The sequence below is a fragment of the Cavia porcellus genome, unplaced genomic scaffold (assembly GCF_034190915.1).
Source record: "Cavia porcellus strain 051 isolate PalLab524CR breed Dunkin Hartley unplaced genomic scaffold, mCavPor4.1 scaffold_1, whole genome shotgun sequence".
Classification (NCBI taxonomy): Eukaryota; Metazoa; Chordata; class Mammalia; order Rodentia; family Caviidae; genus Cavia; species Cavia porcellus.
In genome coordinates, this window is record NW_026947484.1 from 139,919,427 (window position 1) to 139,944,302 (window position 24,876).

The window sequence follows — 24,876 nt, forward strand, 5'->3', positions numbered from 1 at the left end:
AACAGACATAGTCTGGTTGATGGCATTCGTCAGGTTTGGTGAGGAACATCACCACAGCACTGTGACTGCCTCTTGGCTGTGTCCCCATGACCCTGCTAAACAGGAAAATGGCTGATGGCTATGCAAAGAAGTTGTGATCTTTTAAAAAGGCACTGTGATGCATTCTCACATCACTCCTGATTTTTTTTGATCTCTTCCTGAGAAAGTACTGCCTCACTCAATATTTTCGTGTAGTAGAGCAGTCTAGCTGAGAAATATTATGCATGGAAGTCAGTGTAAGGACGAGCATGATAGTGCATGTCTGTAGTTCCAGGATTCTGTGGGCTGAGGCAGGAGGACTGCTATAATTTCAAGGCCAGCCTGAATTATAAGCTGAGACCCTGTCTGAAAAAAAACAAAAAAAGTTCAAGGACCAGTCTACCAGACAGATCAGTTACCATTAATTTACACTTTCAAGAACTGAAGGAAAGAAAATATTTGTGATATGATTAGGGAATATATTCCAATAGATTAGATTTGCAACTGCTTCTCCATAACTACTTGATCTTTACCCTTCCCCAAAACCCTCTACACATGATCTTTGGAAGAAGGGATAACAGTGCTCTACGATAAACACATGCCCAGCACCTCAGAGGACTTGAGCTTAGACATACTGTACTGAGTTATTGGTCAAAACGTGTATCTAAGAGTATCGAAGTCCAGACATCAGCCAAGTCCAGCATCCACCTCAATGAACATTTAATGCAACAGTCAGCAAGTTTTCGTAGTACTAGAGACAGCACAAGGTAGCTTCTGTCACAGCTACTCAGCCCTGCCACTGCAATGTGAAAGTCACTATGGACAATAAAGAATGTGACTCCATGGGTGAGACTGTCTTCCAATAAAATTTTATTTACAAAAAGTCAAGCCGATCTGGTAGTTCACCAATCCCTCTTTCACCATAGCATCGTTTCTATAGATCAAACTGTGTGACATTTTATGTATGAATAACAAATAAGGAAAAATAACAGTGAAAGAGTGATACGGATTTAATGACCAACATTCCGTATTTGTTGCTGAACACCAGAATACTGTCCAAAGAACCAATATTAAATAAAACAACCCCAAAACAAGGCAATTCTCATATACATAAACACACTCACACAAAACCTGTTTCTCTTAGGAGCATTAAATTAGTCAGTATTTTAACAAACAGATGTAAAGTCATTACAGTGAAGAAAAGTGTGCATAAACCAGAAACACAGTTCAGATTGTCTATGAACACAAATCCTTAATTTGTACCTTTTCACATACATACACAGTCTTTTGACTGTAAAGAGACCATACAGCTCAAGGGGTTAAGTGTTTATCTCCTTCCAACCCAGAACTCAAGATTTAATCAAACTTTTAACTGCTTTAGGTTTTGCTTAGCACAGGTCTTGGCCAAATTCCCCAAGAAACAAATAATATACTTGCTGCTATCACCATTAATGATTTGAAGGAAGAAATCCTTAAATTAATCCTTAGATTTCCAAAAGTAAACCACAGTTAACAGGGTTTGCTGAAGAAATATTATTACTCTAAAATTAAAGTCAAGAAACACCCTCCTGACTGCATTTAACCTCACTTAATAAGGGTACCTACCCTGGAAAAGCATATGAAATATAGAATCACATTTTCAATACACAATGAGACTGGGTGCTGGTGTCTGAACACTTCTATTGCTAAGGAGAAGGGATTCTAATTCCATAGCTCACCCTTTTCCCTAATAATAAAAGGGTAAAAGACAAAGCCCAGAGACTTCCACTGCCATTATTTTACACTAACTTTGATCCCCATTCCCCCCATCAATTTTGCTGATGTGTGTAATACATTTGATAATGATAAGACTGTGTAATGTCAGCAGCAAATGATCAAGTAACACAAAACCAGTAATCAACTCATAAACAATCAAAGTTGGATGAGACTATATAGGCACAGACTTGAGAAAATTTAAAACAGCTGGAAGAGGTAGATGTACACTAAAAAACAACCCACCACAAAGGAGAAATATTACCTACAAACTGATTGTATTATTTTTTGATAGAGTGTTTACACTTGGTATTCAGACTACAAGTCAGAATAAATAATGGATAGGTACTTTGCTTGTCTTGCTTAAAAGAAAATAAAAATGAATTAGTATCTTTCAAAACTATTCCTAGTGTGAATATCCAGTTTCACTTATGAATAATAAAAAAAAATTAGGAGGGCAAGATCGATAGGCAATATACAACCCAAAATTCTCAGAATTCTTTTGTTATGACAAAAACATGCTTTCCTACAGTTCTCAAAGAGGTTTTTTTGCTAGAATATAACTGATCAAGTATAAATTACTAGCATCCACAGAAAGTTTTCTAAAACTGTAAAAACAATTTTGTAGTATTTTTCCCTTCAACTGTGTCTAACAGTTTGTGAAAACGCTTCTATGAATAGTATAGAGTAACAAATATTAGTGAAGAAAACACTCCTTTCCACAACTCTAACTTCTAAAGCTAGCCCAAGGGAGGTAATTTTCAGGATACTGAACTGAAATCTACACAAGAGTCATCTAACTACAGCCCCCTACTAGAAATGGAACATAGTTAGGACACCCTAACTAGGTGACAAAGACCAGCTTTGTCAATAAGGACATCTTTGGCCCTTCTAAGCTAGATTTCAATTTTCCATCAAGCATAAAACTGTTCAGTGTTTTTATCATGCAGTCATGACAGTTAAGTCTTCCTAGCAGGTGAGCCAGAGGACAGGAAAGGTTAGGCCACACCAATTCACACTGGCCTCAGCCTTACTTCAGGACACCCTGCCACATTCCTGTCCCCAGGCCTTCCCTACAACAGGTCATAATACTGATTCACCTCACAAAGATGTGAGAAACAACTAACAATCATTAAAAAGCATAAAGCACTTTGCAAACCCAAGTGTTATTTTGGCATCTATAGAACTAGAGAACATTCATTGCTTGTGCTATTTGGCAATGTTGCTTTTACACCTCTCCCAGACTGTGCCCTCTGTGTAAAGCCTTGAGATTTCTACAGTGCCTCCACACATAGGAAACAGAACTCCCTGCTTGGACTTGACCCCTCATTAGTAAGGATGGAGGTATGGGGGTGATTGGGGGACAGGGCATATGCCTGCAAAGTGAAGACAAATGAGACAAAGGAGCCTTGCTTTTCAACGTGCAAACATTACTCTCTTGGATTTCTCACATTAGGCCAGCAAAACTCAAAGCTAATTCTTTTGGTAGGAGACTGGCGGAGCTGCTGATATCTCATGTTCCTTTAAAACACACACCAAGCTGACCTGAGAAGGGGAAAATCACACAGAACTGGGATTGTTTCATTTCCTGGTACCTGAAAAATCACAAGTGAGACATTAAAAAAAAAAAAAAAAATACTAGGCCTCGTGTATACCTGCAATAGAGAGAAAGAGATGGGTCATCTTCACAAACAGCCTAGACTCAGCATGAAGCTAGAGCGCTTTCAAGAAGCAGCAAAGAACCAGGAGCAGGATTTGCCAAGAGATCTGAGAACCAGTTATAAATGAATGTCTGAGCCCCAGATATTGCCCCTTGAAATGAAGGTGTGTCACCTTTCATGCCTTTTCCCCTGGATACCTCAAAATAGCAGCTAACTGTGGCTCAGAGAAAGGAACAGAAGGGTACAGTCAACCTCTTCTCCTATAAGGTCGACTACAGCTGATGGGGTTGGAGGGTCGAGGTCAGGGCAAACACTGGTCACCACCTAGTGTGACAGAGACAGATTTACACCTGCATTTTATTTTACTTCATAACCCTCATTTCTTCCCTGATCCCCACAGACCACTGAAGCCAATGTAATCTGTGGCTGTCATCTGGTTCCCCACTCCAAATCTCCTTCCGGAAGGTCCGCAGAGTGCTGGCTCAGCCACACTCTTCACTCCCTACAGGGCTTCTTCAAGGAAATCATCTACTCAACTACACCTCCCAAAAGTTTCTCTGATGGAGAGGAGGAAGGCAAAATATAGCACCCTGAAATAACGGCTCAACCCTTCCCTCCAGGACCGCAGGCTCTCCAATCACTTTCAGATTGTCCCCCTACCCCTACCCTGCGTCCTTAGAGAGGGTCTATTCAGGGGACACCTACTCCCCACTTACTCTCTCCACCCACCCTAGCACAGGTGTAACTTCTGGTGCTGTGCGAGGTGCGTTTTGTAGCGGAAGTCTTTGCCACAACCCGTACACTTGTGTGGCTTGTTGCCCGTGTGGATGCGGCGGTGGCGGATCAGGTGTGAGCTCTGAATGAAGCTCTTTCCGCACTCGATGCACGTGTAGGGTTTCTCACCCGTGTGGGTGCGCTGGTGCTGAGTGAGCGTGGAGAAGTCGCTAAAGCACTTTTCGCACTGGCCACAGCGGAAGGGCTTCTCGCCTGTGTGCACCCGCAAGTGGTTCACCAGGTGCGAATTGCGCCCGAAGGCCTTGCCACACTCGCGACACACGTAAGGCCGCTCTCCCGAATGCGTGCGCTTGTGCGTGAACAGGTGCGAGCTCACGCTGAAGGTCTCCCCGCACTCAGAGCACATGTAGGGCTTTTCACCTGTGTGCACACGCTGATGCTTCACCAGATCTGAGCGCCAGCTGAAGCGCTTCCCGCACTCGCTGCAGCCGTGCGGCTTCTCCCCGGTGTGGATGCGCTGGTGGTTGGCCAGGTTGGACCTGCGCACGAAGCCCTTCCCGCACTCCCCGCAGGCAAAAGGCCGCAGCGCCTCTGCGCCCGCACCGCTGGCCGCTGCGTGTGCACGCCGGTGGCTGAGCAGGTGTGAGCTGAGGCTGAAGGCCTCGCCGCACTCAGGGCACGGGTAGGGCTTCTCCCCCGTGTGCAGGCGGCGGTGCTTGAGCAGGTCTGCGCGCCAGCTGAAGCTCTTGCCGCAGTCCGCACACAGGTTGGGCCGCTCGCCTGTGTGCAGGCGCAGGTGGTTGGTCAGGTAGGTGTTGCGACTGAAGCCCTTGCCGCACTCCCCACAGCGGAAAGGCTTCTCGCGGGGGGGCCGGGCCAACGCGGGCCCCGCTCCGAACGCCCCTGCCACGCTTACCCCCATCATGCCCACCACTGCCCCACACTCACTCGCCAGGCCAAAGGACTGCAGACTGGCCACAGCAGCGGCCTCCGCCAAGCGGTGAATGCGTTGGTGCTGCAGGAAAGCCGCACCAGGGCTGAAGCTCTCCCCACAGTCCGGGCAGATGGTGGGGGAGTCCATGATGCTGGCCACCAGGCTGTCAAGCTCCCCGAGGTCCAAGGGCAAGGGGTGGTGCAGTCGGTGAAAACGGCGGTGGGAGGGCTTGTCGCCCCGGTGCCGTCGCCCCAGGGAGAGGTGGCGCCTCCAGGGAAGTACAGGAGGGGGAGGCTGCTCCTCTTCCTCTTCCAGCTGGTTCTCCCCAGTGCTCTCCTCTGCCTCCTCTTCTGGGCTCCGGGCCATGCTGTCTGACTCAGACAGACCTGAAAACATTGCCATGTCAGCCACACCAAACTGGTGGTCCACCTCCTCAGGGACAGCAACCCCTTCTTCCTCACTCAGTAGCTCCTCTGCAACAGAAAAGGCGGCAACGGGGTTTACCAGACCTGGCACTCAAAAGATAAGCCTAGGAAAACAGCCTCAACAGCAAGAGTGGGGCCAAGGAATATGGTGATTCCACCCACCTCTCTCCTCTCAGGAAATCCTACAATAGGGCTTTCTGATTCACTTTGCAGACCCCACAAATGGTACCCCGGCCTCTGCTTAGCTGAGCTACTAAAGGGAAGAGAGGCCCAAAGCTGTGCCAGATGGGACTTTTTGAGGCCTGGATCTCCAGAAATAAGGTTTGTTATCCAAGAGCTATCAGTGCCTTTTGAAGGGTCTAGATTCAAAAGACAAACTAGTCTGGCCAACCACATCCAGACGTATACTCACACAGAGGACACCTTAGCCTAAACAGGTCTGTATGTATGTTTTAAATGTATTTGATCAGTCTGGAACAGCTGAAGGTACAACAACAAACTGAACTCACTTTTAATGACACGGGAGGGGGAGTGAGATAGAGGAAGAGAACATGGATCCTAGAGCCGTTGAGCCTAGGTTGGAGGCTGGGCCAGGACACACATCTGTTGGTCTCTGGCTGCTTTTCCCCAAGCACAAGAGCTTCCCAAAAGTTCCTGGGATGTGGAAGGCCACATGCTTGTGCGGACCGCGGGGGTAGGGTGGTTGCCAGGAGTCTGGGCCTATGTCACCAAGAAAGGAATGTAACCTCACAGACCTGTTTAAAAAGAATTTCAGCTCATTTCTTCCCATAGGGTATATGCTTTGCAGAAATAGGCAAAACATGCCCAGAGACAGAAGTAAACAAACGGTAGAAGCCCAGCATTTACTGTCTCACATCACAAACAAGGGGATTTAGCAGATGGCGTATACACTTTGGAAATTAACACATGAACCTAGGCAATTTTACTTACTTGCAAAGGGAAATAGATGATTTCTCTTACCAGAAACATCTGGATAACTTGGCCCAGAACTGTGCTAAGTATCTCTTTAAATGCAGCAAATCTTTAACTCATCCAGCAACCCTGTGAGATAGGTTCCAATGTTACCTGTGTAATTCTGTTGCACACTTGTACAAGTGGTGATTTATAGCAGCACTCTGCTGCAAAGTGCTGTGCCCATCAGTCAGCCACTTTGCCCACACTGACCAGCAGAGCCTACCTCAGACTCAATGGAAGAAAAACATTCCCCTGTACCCACACTAAGAAGGCTAAGTCAGAACAGAATCCTGCTTAGTGGTCTCCTCTAGAGCTTTCCCAAAAAGAATGCTGCATGATTATGATTCTAGAGAAGCGCAGTGTAAAGGTGAGTGGGGGAAATTCCATCCATCTCCTCACCTGTGCAGGTGCTAGGTGCTACTTCCCTCTCCCGCATGTGCCCTCTCAGAGCTTCGTCCTGTGGATTGGAGTCCATCTCCTCCACCAGGTGGCCTCTGTCTCCTGCATCCTGTGGATTAGAATCCATTCCTCTTTCCTTTGGGTCCCCTTCCCTGTCCTCGGTGTTCTCAAAATCAGAACCCATCTCTCTGTCTTCTGAGTCCTGGTATTCACACACACCCTGATCTTCTTGTTCCATCTAGGAAGAAAAGAGCAAGGGGGGTGACCAAGTACCCTTGCTCCAGACAAAATACATAGGAAGAAAGGTCACATCAACCTGGATTCACACCACCATGCCTGGCCTTGGTTTCCCATCTAATAAAATGACTGTAGAGTCTGAAGACTAAGATGGCAAATCTGTACTCCCCAACCTAACTTAAACAACTGGATATGAGGGGAGTGGGTGCTGGTTGGTGGAAGAAAGGAGGCAACCTTATTCTGAGGATAAAACATGGCAACATTCACTGGACCCAGGTTTGATCTGCTTCCGTCTATGAATTAGACATCTATTGGTGTCAGTTTACAGTTTAATGGTGAGGTAAGGATGCTCATTTTTTACAGCAGAAAACATAAAGCCTAAAAAGAAGATCTCATTAGCCTAAATCTCAACCTCCAAGCAGTAGAGTGATTATTAAATCAGTTTTACTGTCTCATAGTCTACAATGAGACTTACTCATTGTAAGTCTTAATTTGCTTACTCTTGCTAATAAGCTTACCCTCCACCAGCTTCTTACAATCTTACAAGTTATTTTAGCTAATTCTGAGAGGCCATATATATATGGAGCCCAGAAGAAAAGTACACTCAAAACACAACAATAATAGAAACATCGGTATGATAATGTAGGGAAAGAGAGTCTGTAGCCAGGAAAGGATAGAATAAGTGCCTCCTTGGTTTTCTGGCTAATCCTTCCCAGAAGGAGTTAAAACTTTACTAGAGGAAAACAATTCCCTTGAAAACAATTACAAGGACAAGGACAGAGAAAGAGAAAAACCAGATATAAAAAAGGAACCAGATAGCACACATGGCATTGAGATTTAAAGAGGACCAGAGGGAAAGTTGACAGGCAAAGCACAAAAAAGCCAGGTGTACAAAGCCAAGACAACTGTGCCTCCTGAGCTCCAATAAAATGCAAAGGAGATGAGGCAAAGAGGGCTGTCTTTCTTTAAAGAAAGCATATGTTCAGCATATAAAAATGTATTTAAACATGTTTCACAGTTCTTATGTTCATCATCCAATGCACAGTTTGCAAATGGAACCAAAGTTTTTCAGAATGCTTCTGTTTGCAAACTAAATTGTTCATGAACCGAGTTATCACTATATGTTTTTTCACTCTAGGGTCCCTGTACTATTACAAAAGACCTACAACCCCTTACTAATTCTAAGCTGACCTAACCAACCTTGTGTTCTAACCACCTGTTCATCACCAACCACCTGTTCATCGAGAAAGAAATCAAAGCCCACCAAAAGGAATGTGCCTGTAGGTAAGGGTGCACAATTTAATCAAGGACAGTCCAAATTGTCACAAGTTACAGGGAGAAAAGGTTCCCTAAAAACATCATAAAAGAACCTAGAGACAAAGGCCTATGAGCATCTATCTTTCTGGAGCTCCCTGCCCCTTTCTCAGGGCAGCTTTCTGTCTTGTTCTCTTCCTCATACATAAAGCCTCTTCCTTTCTTAAACTCTGTCCTTTTAATTCATTATTGATGCTAAGTTTATGCTCAACCCAGCAGTGCTCACCCCCAGACACAACAATAACTTCTTATCTAAAATCGTATCTTCAGTGGCACCACCAATGTAGTTTTGGGTCAAAGATCTGCTGCCTTGCTGAGAGCAGGAAGCCAAGATGATCACCACTGAGCAGCTTTGTTGGGGGGCAGAGGAAGAGATACAGGAGCTTTCTATATTAGAAACCATCTCTATAGTCCCATTATGTATTTTGCAACATCCAAATTTTAGACAGGTTTTAATACCAACATGCCACCAAGAAAAACTGGTTCCTCTTCTACAGAAAAGGCCAATAAGTGAATTCTTTTCTTTCTGAAAATAATATCAGATTCCTAAGCCTTCCAAAGATGTCAAGTTTATAGTTCAAATTCACAGGGCTTCTGCTGAGAATGACCAATAATTGATTTGAGCCATCCATCATTCCTACAGCCTAGCACAGAACAGCAGAACAATTTCTAGTTCAAGGATCATGGACAATGACCTTGAAAAGACCATCTTTCTCACAACCTCAGTAGTTCCAAGAATGAAAGAATGACTGATGGGTTCAACTCCCAGCACCACAAAAAAGAAAAGGGCATGGAGCTCAGCAACACACTTCTGCGTTAGTTGGAAGTTGTGCTGCCTCAGTTGGGGCTTCTCTAGGGCAGCCCTGGTTCCTTGGAGCCTTTGGAATAGAAAGCAAGAGATACAGACAGTGAAAATTTCTCCAGTGGGGTTAGCCTCTCTGTGGAGAACCCAAGGCAAGTCAATTAACCTCTTATTGTTTGAGTCCTCACCAGTGGAAGGGAAAGCCGCTTAACCTTTCTCTCAGAGAGGGTGTCACACGGAAACTAATTAACAAGCACTCTGTAAAATACTCAGAGTAATTGATGCTTTGAGTTTTACAAACATAACAGACATTACTCCCCAATTTTTAAGTTCTGATGCTATTCTTTATACCTCAAAGACATGCTGGTTCCTCTGTAATTTTGACAGATGCATCACCCTAAAACATAGTATATTTTTTTCCTAGCAATAATGATATACTTCTTAGAATAGAATGGGAAAACAAAAGAAAAACCAAGCCATTCCCTTAAATGTTTCAAAGAATGTTTGAGGTTGGTCAGTCCACATGTCTTGAAATACAGCTGAGTTCCTTTAGAAGGTACGCCCCTAAACATGCTATTTCCAAAACTGAAGATTGCTTCTGTTAGCCTGTGAGAGAAAGATCTGATTAAAGCCATTACCATTTTCAGAACGGTATCCTACAAGAGATTGTACAAGAGATCACTATCTCCAACCACTTCTGGCTATTACTCTTTTGCCTTCTGGGGATCATACTCAATAGACAAGTATCTCCCTGAGCCTACACATATAATGCACTTAAAGAAAGGAAGCAGACAGGCAAAGTTAGGTTCATATACATAGCTTATTGGTTTACTAGTGGAGGAAGGCAGTGTGTCGGGGGAGGAGGGATAGTTAAATAGGAAACAATGTTTTTGCCAACATGGATCCAGTAAGAATTTTACACTAGTAAAAGAAATAAGGGTGTCAGACACTTATAAAACTAAAACTGCAAGGGCTAGGGATTTAGCTCAGCGGCATAAGCACCTGCCTTGCAAGCAGGCAGTCATGAGTTCGATCCCCGGTACTGATAAAAAGGAAAAAGACCAAAAAAAAAAAAAAAAAAGCTAAAACAGCAAGGTGTGGGAAGCAGGGCAGCATGGTATAGATCTGGCTACAGCTCTCCACCCTGAAGGGTGAGGGCTTAGGGACTCAGCCTGGGAAGCAATGTCTGAGCCCTTAGGACAGCTTCTTAGAAAGCACCTGCTGATTTGTGATTTCTTGGAAACCAAGAAATCATCCATAGCAGAGATACTGATCTCAAGAAAAGTTTTTTCTAGATTTAAGAGTCTTGAGTTCTTCCACTTAGGGCTACTTGTAAATCCACAGCACTGGAAGTTGTGGGCTCCGAAGGAAGTACTTCCTGGTCCTCACTGGCACCAGGGGAAGGAGTGGTGAGTATGCTCTGAAAAGAGCCAGAAGCTGCTGTCACTCAGAGACAACATTCATGGCACAATAACTATACTGCTTTGTCTTAGATGTATTATGTCACTGCAAAACTGGAAATCTCTACATCCAACCAATATAAGTTCAGTTAGATTCAAGCCATCACATCCTGAGTTGTAGGCAGCTGTCAAGGAATGGAGAAGACTATTTAGAGGTAAAGAAGAGAGATTACAACATATTATTTGATGACAAGTGGGTGGTTAAAAAATGCTTCCTTTTTAAAACGATGGGCATACTATCAGATGTATTTATAATGTACACACAGATTCAGAGAGGGAGACCAGACGATTATTAAAATGTTAAGAATTTCTTAGTAACTTCTCGGCATTTTGCAACTGGTAACTCATTTAACCTTAACAACTCTGATGAAGTAGGTTTTTCCAACTCCACAGACCAGAAAGACATCTCCAAAATGGGAAGTTGCAGAGCAGGATTGGCACCCCAGCAGTCCAGATCTAGTGCCCACACTGTGAGGCAGCTTCCCTAGGTAGTTTGGGAAGTGTCATCATTTTTGAATGTAACCGTATTTTCTACAAGAAACATGTACTTATGCAAGAGAAGAGGACCAGCTTTGTTTTTCCCCATAATAAAGTATATTACAGAAAAACCTGTAATTATTTAAGAAACAACAAAACGGAAAACAAGAACAAGAGTTGTGATTACCTTAGTCTAGAACTCTTTAACTTCCAGAAATGATATTTAGACACTGGGGTATAACTAAAGTATTACTGAATATTCAGGCACATTTTGTTTCAACTCTCTTACCACTTGTTCTTGAAATAAAGAACTTGCAACATGTTTTCTTGGGCAAGGCCAGGATGGATAATAGTCAGGAAGCAAGGCAGTGTGATAGCTTTGTGGCCAGTTTGTCCTAGGATAAAATTCTCAACTCTATGCCAAGTACTTGACCTTGAGCAAGTTACATGACCTTGCTGAATCCCAGATTCTGCAGCCATAAAAGCACCAATGCATTCACTTTTTGGAGGACTGTTTTAAGAACCATATTAAGATTAATGTTTATAACAGCTATGGGCATACTGGAGTCAAAATAAATGGTAGTGATAACTACTATATTTTGACAACTTCATCCAACTACTTTTTTTTCTTTTTTTGGTGCCAGGAATCAAACTCATGACCTCGTACTTACCAGGAAGTGCTTGCACTGCTGAGCTTAATCCCTGGCCACCATCCAACTTCTTAATTTAAAAAATTATATTCTAAATTGGGGTTACCAATGCATAGCTATATTTACTGAAAATGGCTTTTGGCAAAAACACACAGAGCTCTGTACCTTGTTGCTAGATGCTCTATCAATGAACAACCAACATACAAAGACAAGAATCAAGAGTGAGCTAGAGCTGGGTACAGGGTGAAGTTTTTAGTTACTGATAACCTGATTTGTAGAGAAAGTAAGTCTATAGTTGAAACTAGTTCCACAGACCTTGACTGAGCCCATTGGTCAGTAAACTTCCCTCTGCCCCCTAGGAAGAAGGGATAGAAGTTTAAAGAGGAAGAACAGGGAAGTGGGAGCAGTCAATGAGTAGTTTGGATCTAAATGCGCCTGAATCCTCTTGCAGTCATGATACACAGGTGAGTTCATACAGAAGGTACTTTGGTCAGTTTCATTAGACAATTTTTACTCTAGCCTGTCGACTCAAACATACCAAAGTACTCCACCACCACCTTCACACAACATTTCTCTTGGAAGCAGATCAGGTCAGGAAAGGATTAAGCAGCCTCCTCCAAAGTGCTCAAATCCCCATCTCTAGAACTCACAATACTTTTATGGCTCTTCTTCCTACTCAAAATCCCACTCAAGTGCCTTCTAGACAAAGTCAACCCAGTTTGAAAGACTAATCAATTCACTTTGAAGACACTGCCGTAGAGCAGAAGTAAATGTGATAAAGTAGATTTTAAAAAGAAAATAAGAGAATAGGGAGGAAAGTGGAGTAAGGGAAAATGAAGCCAGTGGCAGCTGGAATTAGAATTTTATCCAAGTTAAAGGCACATTCTCCTGATGGTCCTCTGGAAGACTACTATACTCCATTTCATGGGTGTAACCTAACTTCCTGTGAGTGGTTGGGAAAGACAAACACATACCTCTCTCTCCTTCTTCCTGACTTCATAGACAAAACCAGTGCCAGAAATAGTAGCAAATATCCTAGCCTTTAAGAGATAAATCAGTGGTGGAGTGCTCAGCCTTCCTGAAGTGGGCAGCATTTTGCCCAGGACTCCACAATGCACTGCTACCTTTCTTCTTGGAGGCCTTCTGTCAAAGCTCAGGCTGAGAGATAGTGTCTATGCATCGTACACTGCAATGGAGTGGTAGGTCCCTTCAAAGTCAGTTAGGATGACCCATTTCACACTGAGCAAGCGGTATATCTCCAAGGGAGAACAGGACTCTAACTGTCTTGGAGCTGCCTTATGCCATTTCCCCCTCTGACCAGCTCATCTGGGGAGGGGCTGGGGAAGAGAAGGGCTCTCCTGACCACACATGGTAGCTGGCAACCATAAGCAGAGGTGGCCAAGCAGGGGAGGGGATGGCTGACCTGAGAGCAGACCTCACTGTGCACTCCAGAGGACCCACATGGCCCCAACTGGGTGGATGGGGAATCATGTGCAGCGGCAGTCACTGCCAGGTGGCAGGCAGCCAGGCCAGCAGGGCTGTCGTGTCAGGGAAAGGAAGCAGCCAGGCAGGCAATGAGCCAGGACCTGCTCCCCCTCAGCAGCCTCCAGACTGAAGCTCCTTTCCTGTCTCCTCATTTCTTGGGTTCCTGCTTTACCTCCTTAGTGGGATACGGGTCTGGCCCGTAGTAGTTGGAAGCTTCCTCCCAACATTTCCCACGCCTCCAGCCCATTACTCTCTCCCAAGGGAAAGTTTCCATACCACAGTCCAGGCAGAGACACCCGGTTGGGTGGAAGGCTGGGAAAACAATTTCAGCACACAGTTCAAAAGGCTGAACTCATGACCATAACTAAGGCCTAACAAGGGATTCCAGGGGGTTAATCATTTGTCTGTCTTCATAACCAACCAAGCAAGGGGTCAACTAGCCTCTTAGGGGACATGGCCTTCAGGACCTGGCATCCTTATTGGTGAGCTGAATAAGGTCAGAAAGAATCCAAAAGGACAAAGAAAGCTATCTTACTGCATTTGCAGAGAATGAGGGTATTGAGCAAGGAGCAATGACCTTATACAGAATGTGCCCACATCCCAAGGAGACAGCTGACATTCCTTGTCCTCAGCTGGTTTTCCTGTCTCAAATGCAGCACACCCAACCCAAGATGTCAGCCTCTCCACGGGCAGACTGCTACCTCAGGTGAACATTAATTCCAGACAGGGGCCGCCAAAAGATTACTGCAGCTAAATGCTGACCACTCTCCAGACAGCGATGCTAAAATAACATGGTTTCTGCCTTGTGGTTACTGCTTTTTTACCTGGAAAGGGAAGCCTGAGTTGAAAAAAGAGGAAGAAGCTTCTTAGCATGTGCAAGACACTGGGTTCAATGTGCAACACCACAAAACAACAACAGAGGGTAACGGAATCACTGTACTACCCCATGGTTAGCACTGATCTGAAATTCCTTCCAGTCTCAGTGGTCAAGAACAGCACACTGTCCTTGGGATTAGGTATTTCCTGTCCATTGATTGGGTTAGGGCCACTGTTTCTAGCCTGAAGGCCTCCACTGTCATAAATTCCAAACCTCCAACACCATAACCACTCAACTCCTCTTTACAAAATGAGAATCAATGTAATGCAGAAGCAGATCCCAAATGCCCTCAAAGTTAAACTATCAACCTTCACATAAAAAACCACAAAAGGTAAAAATTATGCAAGCAATGACTCATTTACATTTTATATTTTACTGATTTCAGTGTTTTCCTGATACACAGGAATCCCTTCTGTCATTTTATTTTTTTCTGTCCTCTGCTTCACAGTGTACCACCACCAATATGCATACATCAGCTTTCTGTTTCTTTTGTTTCCTTACATAGCAAGAGAAATCATGGGCAGTCCTAAGAAGAATCATCTCCAGGAAGCTTCTTTGACTCAAGGTTTAGTATCGTGAATGGGCTCATAGACCTTGAAAATTTCTTAATTTAAATTCGCTTCATGGAGAAGAAACTGAAGCTGAGAAAGAAAAAATACTCAGAGAACAAAAGCTAGGTTGCTAACAGAGGTGTGGCCAGAATCTCATTTTCTAAAGACCTCTCCAATGACCTTTGCATGTCTTCAATGTAAAATGCCACTTCAAAACCAGATGGCCAAATAAATCTCAGCCAAACAGGTGTCTTATACTCTCTCTCTCCCTCTCTCTTCATCAAGGTTTTCTAGGGAAACAGAACCTATAGCATGTATATAGATTTAGAAATGTATATATATTTAGACAGATGCAGTTCTTAACAAAAGGCCATCTTCCAGAGAATCCCTCCTTGCTAGGGAGAATCAGAGTTTTAGTCCTACTCAGTGTTTTGCTCCTTTTGAGGCTTTCAGCTGATCAGATGAGGCCCATCCACATTATGAAGGGCAACCTGCTTCACTCTAAGCCCACTGATTTAAATGTCAACCTCAGGGCTGAGGATTTAGCTCAGCGGCATAAGCACCTGCCTTGCAAGCAGGCAGTCATGAGTTCGATCCCCGGTACCGATAAAAATGAAAAAGACAAAAATAAATAAATAAATAAATGTCAACCTCATCCAGAACACCTTCACAGAAACACCCAGAAAAATGTCTGATCACATATCTTAGCATCCTGTAACTCAGCCAACGTGATACAAAATTAACCATCACATACACCCTAACTAAAATCACAGTCTACAATCATCCACTCATACTTCAAACTTTACCCATAAAATCAATCATGCATTCATAAACAGTCCGAAGTTGCTGAGGAGGACAGCAAGGAAGAATCAAGATTAGTCTTATTTAAAGACCTGTGCAGACACATGCACATGTACACAGCAAAAAGAGATGCACTTTAATAATCTATTTCACTGAAAGAAGACAAAAAGTCTTAGAATGCTAAAGGGTTTTATCCATGAGCATTATTAGCAAACAGCCTTGTTCTGAGAACGATGCTGGAATCCTGTGTTAAGGGTGCCAGATGGGGCCAGGTGACCTTAGGAAGCCTTCCAGACCCAGATGATATTGTGTTCTTGTTTCCACTGGAATAAACAGTCCTTCAAAGAATGTTCCTTATAGCAAATAAGGAGTGAGAAGGGTTGGGACCAAAGCGTTGGAGGCATACATTCCCAGCTTCCCATTGCAGATTCAATAGGAAAAACTGCCCTTCCAATTCTCTTCCCAAAATAACTGGTGTTACTGATGAGGAGTGGCTGGCGAGTTCCGGTTGGCCAGGGTGCATTTCAGTACTGGGTTAAGTGACACCATGACAAGTAATCTGCCAAGATATCTTCCAACAAGGAGAGTAAGAAGAAAGCATAAAGAAGTTACCTGATGCCTGGATTTTCCTGGCTAATCAAATTTTAAACTCCATAGCTAGATTGTTTTCAGCATAAAATAAACATTTATGTACCATTAATACTTTTTTAAAATTTAACATATTTGTCTTACTCAATTCCTTAAAAATAACAGATCATAAGCAAAACCCATAGGAGATTATACAAGACACATGTTCCAGCGTCTTCCATATGACAATAGCTGGGCATGGGGTGCATGCTTCTAATTCCAGCACTCAGGGCTGAGGCAAGAGGATTGCCGTGAGTTCAAGGGTAGCGTGTGCTACACAGCGACTTCAAGCTGAGCCTTAACATACATGGCCCTGTCTCAGAAAAACAAAAACAAAATAAAAAACAAACAACACAATGACCAAAATTGTAAGAAGAGAGGATTATGGCCCAAAAACCTAAGTGATGTATTAACCAACCTCAAGGCATAGACCTTATGTGAATCCCAACATTTGATATTAAACAATTGTTAATTTGTAAGCTGTTGATATTGAAGTTAAGTTTATAAAATATTTTTATATCTTTAATGTATGAAACATGTACAATTGAAGTCATAGGTTTGGAGTTTGTTTCAACCTAATTCCAAGGCAAAGACATAGATATGCAGATGAGATTAGATTAACTTTATATTGACCACTGTTAAAACTGGATGGTGGGACATGGAAGTTACCATACTGTACTATTTTATCCACTTTTTTATTTGCTAGACAACTTTCTAATAGAAAGCTTTAAAATGAAAAACCAATTGTATTTTTTCTGAAATTAAAGGTTAATTATATTTCATTTAAATTCTGAGAACATAATAAAATATCAGTGATTTCCATAAAAGGAATAGCCTGCTTTCATAAATCATATCAAACTAAAAGTGATTAGTATGCTCAGTAATGAATAGAGCACATGGCATTACAGAGACAGGCAGTGAAATAAAGAGATTAGAGGAAAGAAATTTGAGCCATGTTCTATGATATATGTCTATAACCACAGCATTTAGGAGGTTGAGGCAGGAGAATCATTGAGTTTAAGGGCAGCCTGAATGACACAGCAAGTTGAAGGCCAGCCTGGGGTATATAGTGAGAGCTTGCTTTAAGAGAGAGAGAGAGAGAGACAGACAGACAGACAGACAGACAGGGACAGAGAGAGAGTGAGTTGTTGCCCTGGGTATGTTTTCCCCCTCCTTTTCCATAATATAGGAATAGCATTTGTGTCCAAAATAGAATCCTGTTTCCATGCTCCTCTACTTTTACATTTTCAAAAAGCACACACACACAAAAAAAATGCTGTCAGCTAGTGCTTGTTTATTTCCAACTTTAAATGAGAAGTCTGCATTCAAAACAAAGGGAAACAAATCTGTTAGCAGTCCAAATTGTGACAGTTCAATTAGGGAAATGCTTAAAGCCCAGGACAAACTACAGAAATGATTCAAGTGTTCAACATATTAACTCTATCAGCAACTGGTCATTCCCAGAATGATCTTCTAAGGGAGAAGAGAAATGTAAGAGTGTGTATAGATTAAAAAGCAGGGGGTATATAATAGCAATTTGTGACAATGGTATCTCCATGAAATGAATCCTACCATGAACAGAATTACTTTACTACTTGAAAGCTTTTTGTTTGTTGTTTGTTTGTTTGCTGAAATACTAGGTATCTAATATAGGGACATTCTACAACACCCCGAACCTTTTTATCTTTTGAGACAGAGTCTTACTAAATTGCCTAGGCTGGGCTCAAATTTGCCATCCTAGTGCTTTAGCCTCCCAAAGTGGGGGGATTACAAGCATGCACCACCACGCCCCACTAATTAAGAATTTTTCTATGCAGATAGAAACTTGGAGGATGTCAAAATTACTCATACCACAATATGAGAACAGCTAAAAGATTTGTTCCCCCTTTACTTTAGAAACAAAATTTCATGGATGATTTTCAGTGGTGCAGAGAACTCATCACAGGAAAAGCTTACCTCCAGCAAACGAAGCCTCTGAAGGACGAGTTTGAGTCCTGGGCTCATTCACGACTGGGAAAGTGTAGTTTTTAGGTCATTCTTGAGGGTCAGTCTGTTCAGGTTCCTTTTGTCTGTCCCTCCTAGGTCCAGTTCCTAGCATGTTCTGAAGAAATCAACAGTAGTGCCCAAAGTTGTAAACAAAACAGTGGTACTTTTCCTGGTCATGGGCTCTCAGGCTGAGTTCTGAGTCTTTGAAGTCCAAGAACTCCCTCAACCTCACACAAATGTGTCACTAAACACTCTTGGATGAGAAGGCCCTCAGGTTTTCTTTCAACTCTGAAAGAATCCACAGAACAGAAACAAAATAAACAAAACCCCTTGTTTTAAACCACTGCTTGTGATACATTCTTTATCACTAAAATATTTCAAAATGATCTACATCATTCTGTGGGAGAAGAGGAGCAGAGCAAATTTTACCATAATATGCCTTAAGATTTTTGTTGGGCTTGGAGAAAGGAAAAAGTAATGGCAGTAAACCCCAAAACAGGCATTAACACAGACAACAATTTCAGGAAATTTCAAACAGAGGACCAAGGATGAGAGACTTAGCAAATGGAACTGCCTGATCCAGTCGATGACTTCACCTGGCACCCCATTTTGCAAGTAAGGCAATGGAGATCCACAAAGATTACGTGAATTACCCATAAACACACCAGCTAAGAGCAGATTTGAGCCTAAATCACTGTCCTCTCACCTTGTTGTTCATCCTTTGACACTGAACCCAACATAACCTATGGTGATTGGCTAATTCACACTGGCCATGCGCACCTCTCAGAATCGTTAATGCACCTGTTTTTCACTCCTTAACCATTTGTGTGTCGGGAAAGTGCACTGAGAGAGAAGTAAATTGCTCTTTAGGACTCTAATACACTGTTTCTCTGGTTTATATCTGATTTCTAAGTTCGACCCTGGATTTGTAGCTCCTATCAGCTGCTTATTTGGGCAGTGAGTCAAATCACATTAATCAAGCTATAACCTACTCAGCACACAACAGGCTTTGTTAGTTAATCCTCTTCTCAAAAGAAAAAGAATTAAAAATCTGGCCAGAATCACCAACTCATTCCTAACAAATCCTCAAAGTGTTAGCAAAGTCATCCTGCCTTCAAATAATCTCATGGGAATACCTGGAGTAAAGAAGGAAGTTACGCAAAACTCAGCAAAGCTAAGGAGACCCAGTTTACAATTAACAGCAAGTTAAGAAAGTCAGTCTCGGGATTAAGGGCTCTCAACTCATCCAACAGAACTTATTGGAATAAACACTGTTCTCACATTCATGTTCTTCTTCCATGACAAGTTTGCTTCTGCTTCAATAGGTTTGAAGAGAACAGGTCAGATGGCAGAGGCAGGCAACTAGAAATTTGCTAAAGAGTAGATATCCAGGGGTGATGAGACCATCTCATCACTTCTGACTGAAAAGTTTGTTAAAGGACCCCTTACTATCCAGATTAGAATAATGAGAACAAAAGAAGGTAAGTGCTTGGTTTGGAACTGACAAAAACAGTGAGTTGGTGAACGGGGACTATCGTTCAGGTTACCGGGTCCTTTTATGTACAATCTCCCATTCCTCAGATTCTCTCCCAACCCTCTCAGTCTTATTTATGCATTTGGTGCCCTGACTTTAGGAACAGTATTTCTCAGCTACTCTCTTCCTTCTTCCTATCTCTTTTGTTCTCTTTCAGGTCCCTGCTAATTTTTTTCTACTGTGATTCTAATGACTTTTTCCTCTAAAAAACAGAAAACAGTGTTTGAACTTTTCATGTATTCCCCTGAAATGGTTTCTGATTTAACACATTTTGGATTTTCTACTGCTTTCACTAGAAAAACACAGAATATTCCGTCGGCTAGAAAAAAGCTGCTGTTTGAATTAGCACTGACTTAATAAAGTATCATAGTAAACATTAAATAACTCTGTGTTCTTTGTATAGTATATAAAAAACAGAAAGAGAAAGAGGTTGAGAGAAAGGGAAACACACAAAACTGTATAGATAAGGCCATTTCAAAAGAATCTGGATTTTTTTTTGTGATCCTGGGGATTGATCCTAGATCTCAGACACAACAGGCAAACATCTAAACTACACCCCCAACCCTGAAAATGTGTTTAAAGATAGTCTCTCGCTCAAATTATGAAACCCTCTCATTAAAAAGGAGACTTTCTCATCCTACAGTATTTTTTTAATGTCTAAAACCAATCATCAAAGTACATTACATTTCTTCCTGCGGCACTTTTTTTTTTTCTTTAACTGAACAAATTTTATAAGCTACTTGGAAAACGAGAAAAACTTGCCAGTGAGCCCTGGTAAAAGTTGGTATCGCCACCACACACACCATTTCCCCATGAGTCTGCTTTCCAGGTGTGAGCCAGCTCTGCAGTGTGGCAACTGCTCACATTTAGTGAGCCAGGCTCACATCTAGAGCAGTTTTACTTTTATCCTCCAAATCCAGGGGCCTGTTCTTCTTTGATGTCGGTATCAACACTGCAAAGCGCTTGGCACATAATCCAGATCCAGCAACTCAACTTGGAATTCCAGTAGACACACTCTCCCTGGAAATTCTCTCCTTGCTTGACATCCATGAGACTCACTGTCCTAATTCACCCCCTCCTTCACTCTCTCTGCTAGCTCCCTTTCTTAACTTCTAAAACAGGTCAAGGTCAAGAGTCCTGTGTATATTTTCTTCTTTCTCTTATCTCAACTGTTTCATATTTTCCTCTAGTTTCGAATAAAGACCACCTCTGTTCAGAGGCTTCACAAATTTGAACTTTTCCCCCTACCCCAGCCTGCACTCCAGATTCATTTTCCTATTTATGCCACAGTGTTGCAACCAAAGAACCTGAGTGTCCCTTCCCATCCTAAAGTGTCATTCAGCATGTCCATGTGACAAGGGACAGAAGTAGCCAAAAGAAAGAGAAAAGGGTTTGCTATGGAGCCAGAAGGCCTGGGTTCATGTAGAAAATTGCCACCTTCTCAATGGATGCCACTAGGACTGTAATTTCACCTCTTCAAGTCTCAGTCATCCCCTCCACACAATGTGTAAAAACAAGCCAGGCATGGTGGCACACACACCTATAATCCTCACTCTCTGGGAGGTTAAGGCACAAAGATCATAAATTCAATACCAAACCAGGCAATTTAGTGATTTAGCAGAACTCTGCCCCAAAATATAAAAGGGTTGCAGGTGTAGCTCAGTGCAAAAGCCCTGAGTGCAATCCCCAGTACTGGGGGGGAAATGTGCAAAACCAAGCTACCTTGAAAGACCGTTGTAAAGACTAAATGAATCATCATCTATAATGTACATATATGACCTGGGTTATGCCAAAAAAACTAGCAATCGTTCTCTTTCTTAATCTTTCTACAAACCAGTTCTTCCTAACAGTGTCCATTTCTGTTAATGCTGTCTTTGTTTTGAGACTCAAAACCCTGTCGTCAACTCTGACCTGTCCCTCACCCCTTTCAATCAAATCAGTTGCCACATCCTTCCTTTGAATTTTCCCCTCTTATTTTCTTGTTTGTTTTGTTTTTTGTTGTTGTTCATTTCTTGCCACTATACTTGCAGATAAACTCTCAGCAGTCCCATGCACCTACATGTTTGTGCTGAGGAACCACTTTTAAAATGTGGTTGTTATTCCATTTATTCCCATGCTCAGAAACCCCTAATCACTCAGCCAGAGGAACACAGTTCTCTTCCTTCCCTTAACCCCAGACAAAAGGGCTGCTCCTGCTCACACAAGGCACTGTTTTCTTCTCTCGCAAAACACCTCTTCTTCAAGAAACATGTCTCTCTTGTAATAATTTACATCTTACTGTTGACCTCCCTCTCCTACCAGTTCCCAACTTGAAATGGATAAAATTAGGTGTAATGATTTCTCCCCCCACTCCTGAAATGAAGAACTAACAAAACTAGAAAATTTAAACTGGTGGCATACACCTGTAATCTCAGCACTCTGAGACAGGAGGATGGAAAGTTTGAGCACCACGTGACTGAAAATTTAAAAAAATAAAAAATGAGCCTGGGATGTAATTCAGTGTGAAGGCCTCGAGTTTAATCAACATATTGCAAAAACAAACAAAAACAAAACTCAGAAATCTAGTGATCTGGCCAAGATCACATCAGATGAGGCAGAGCCACGGAAAATCCTAGCTCTCCTAACTGGATCTGATAACTTCTCGGCATCAGGAAGCAAGCACACTTAACGATCGTGCTCAAGAGGCAGCCATGACAGAAAGTGGCAGTTAGCTTCAGAAGTTAGACAGAATATTCTCCAAAATAAATCTGTGGCCCTGGGTTAAATATCAGCACCTCATGTTTTATAAAATGACCCTATGTGAGACCTTCCTCCACCCTAAGCCTCTAAACCCTGCTTCAGCTGTGCAGGTGGCTCAGAGCTGTGTTTGCGGTGGAAAATGCTCCTATACTCCCCTACTCTACCAGGTCACTCAACCATTTCAAAGTCACCAGGAGACAAGAAATTGGTGGGAGGGGTGAAGGCAGGGAACATACTCAAACACAGGAAAATTTTGTATTTAATGTGGAGAATGTCTATTTGAACTCAGGTTTATTACCTGGAAATTTTCAAGGCTAGTTTGTTAGTTTGTTTTGCTTTATTTTTCTTACTATAACCAGAAAGGCACTAATTTATTTTATCTCATTTATATACAATCATCAGCCTAAAAAACTCTTTCCTAAGGGTAGAAAATTAAGCAAATATAGGCTCTTATAAAGTTTGTAAAGATTATATGCCACATAGAAAGGGTGACCATAAATATCTAGCAAACCACTAATTCAATCAATAAACACACATACCAATTAGGGAGGTGGAAAACAGTCATAAAGGCTTGGTGGCCAGGGTAACTGCCTCCAGGCTGGTTCAGGCAATGGCTATAGTCTGGTTAAATTCAAATAACATTTACCTTATTTTTAATGACAGGTAATGGTTTTCTTCAAGTCAGTCTCATAGTCTGGCTTCCCACATCTGAGGTAAAAAGGTTTTATGTTAAAACAAAGCTGGCACATATATACCTCCCATGATAGAAAAATATAACAAAAGTTCATATATATAAAAACATAGCAAGAGAATAGGAAGACAAACCATTGGCTGAAAGAAAATATTTACAGCACACATTGTCTCATCCAAAATACAAACACTCTTAAAACTCAACAACAAACAACCCAATCACAAAGTAGGGAAAAGATGAGAACTCATGTCTCATTCAAGGATAGGAAACAAACATGAAAAGATGCTTACCATCACATACCATTAGGATTGCGATGTAATTACAAGATACTACTACCCACCTATTCGAATGGCCCAAATATATATCACATATATGAAAAAAGCAAATATGAAAAGTCTATATACTACATAGTTCTAACATGACATTCTGAAAAAGAAAAAACTATGCAGACTTGTTCTCAATTATGCTGTGGACCTAAAACTGCTCTTAAAATAAAATCCATTTTTATAAACCTATACATAGTATGTATATATTTATAATCATTTCATAGTTTAGAAGCCTATATCTTTTCCCATACATCACTGTAAAAAAAATGGTAGTGTTATTATATGAGGAATGCACCAAAATGACTTTTTTTTTTTTTGAGACAGGGTCTCACTATGTAGCTCAGGCTGACCTCAAACTTGAAGTGATCTTCCTGCCTCAGTTTCCAAAGTGCTGGGATTACAGGTGTGTAATATCACACAAGCCAGGCACAGTAGCCTACTCCTGTAATCCTAGGTACTCAATAGCCTAAGGCAGAAAAACTGCAAGTTCAACTCCAGCCTCTACAATTTTGCAAGAACTTGTTTCAAATTTAAAAAGAACTAAAGATGTAATTGAGTGTAGTGCTCCCTTGGGTTTGATCTCCAGTGCCACAAAACTTCTGGGTGTGGGGGGTTGGGGTAGGGACAGAGTTCAATATCAGAGCTCTTGCCTATTATGCAGAAGACCTAGGATTCAATTCCTGATGCTGCACAAATCACATAACTATATTTTTATCTAATATACATTAGACATTCTTTCAATAATATTTATTGAACACTTATTACATGCTACCTGTTAGAGCTTGTGTTTTGATGTTCCTCCAAAGGCTCATGCAGTTATAGGTGGAACTTTTACAGAGGTGGCTGGATCTAGAGTGTGTGTGACTAGGATAGATTCAACCAGGCTCAAGGGCACTAGAATTAGGGTGCCAAGATCATTTGAGGAAAACTGCAAGTCAGGAGCAGAGCTGGCCCAAGAGAGAACCATAAGAGTTGCAATCACTGACTGTACAGTAGGGACAGAGTCACCCAAACCTTTTGAGTTTACAACTTGCCATGGATTGCTGGGGATGGTGGAAGTGGAGCTGAGGGATTTAATGTATGCCCTACTGGATTTTGGTCTTGCTTCATTCCCATTCCTTTTATTCTCATTTATAACTTTTGGAATAGAAATGTCTAGCTTGTACCATTGAATGTTGGAAGTGTTTAACTTTATTTTCATTTGTACAGGGGCTTACAGCTAAGAGCTTGCCTTAAATCTCAGAGGAGACTTTGGACTTGGACTATTTAGCAATGTTAAAACTGTCAGGACTTTGGAAACTCTTACAGATAGACTAAATGCTTTTTTGCATAAAGAGCTATGAAAGAATCTTTGGGGGCCAGGGGTGGAATGCTATGGCTTGTGTCTAGATGTCCCCCTATGTAGTCATATGTAGACCCT

General features: G+C 42.1%; 1 protein-coding gene across 7 annotated transcripts in view; it reads right to left on the reverse strand.

The window, feature by feature from the left end:
• Positions 1 to 865: 865 nt before the first annotated feature.
• Positions 866 to 24,876, reverse strand: part of Znf697 (zinc finger protein 697) — a 30,717-nt gene continuing 6,706 nt past the window's right edge. For 2 of the 7 annotated variants that reach the window (XM_013142906.3, XM_063256418.1), the window contains 4 exons: positions 23,086 to 23,147; positions 18,137 to 18,281; positions 6,900 to 7,137; positions 866 to 5,573 (listed from right to left, as the gene is read on the reverse strand). In XM_013142906.3, coding sequence (XP_012998360.2) covers positions 4,162 to 5,573; positions 6,900 to 7,137; positions 18,137 to 18,184 — 1,698 coding nt within the window. In that variant the 5' untranslated portion in view covers positions 18,185 to 18,281; positions 23,086 to 23,147 and the 3' untranslated portion in view covers positions 866 to 4,161. Of the gene's footprint in view, positions 5,574 to 6,899; positions 7,138 to 18,136; positions 18,455 to 23,085; positions 23,148 to 24,876 lie in introns of all 7 variants that reach the window. The other 5 variants (XM_003479272.5, XM_063256405.1, XM_063256428.1 and 2 more) reach the window with 4 other exon arrangements.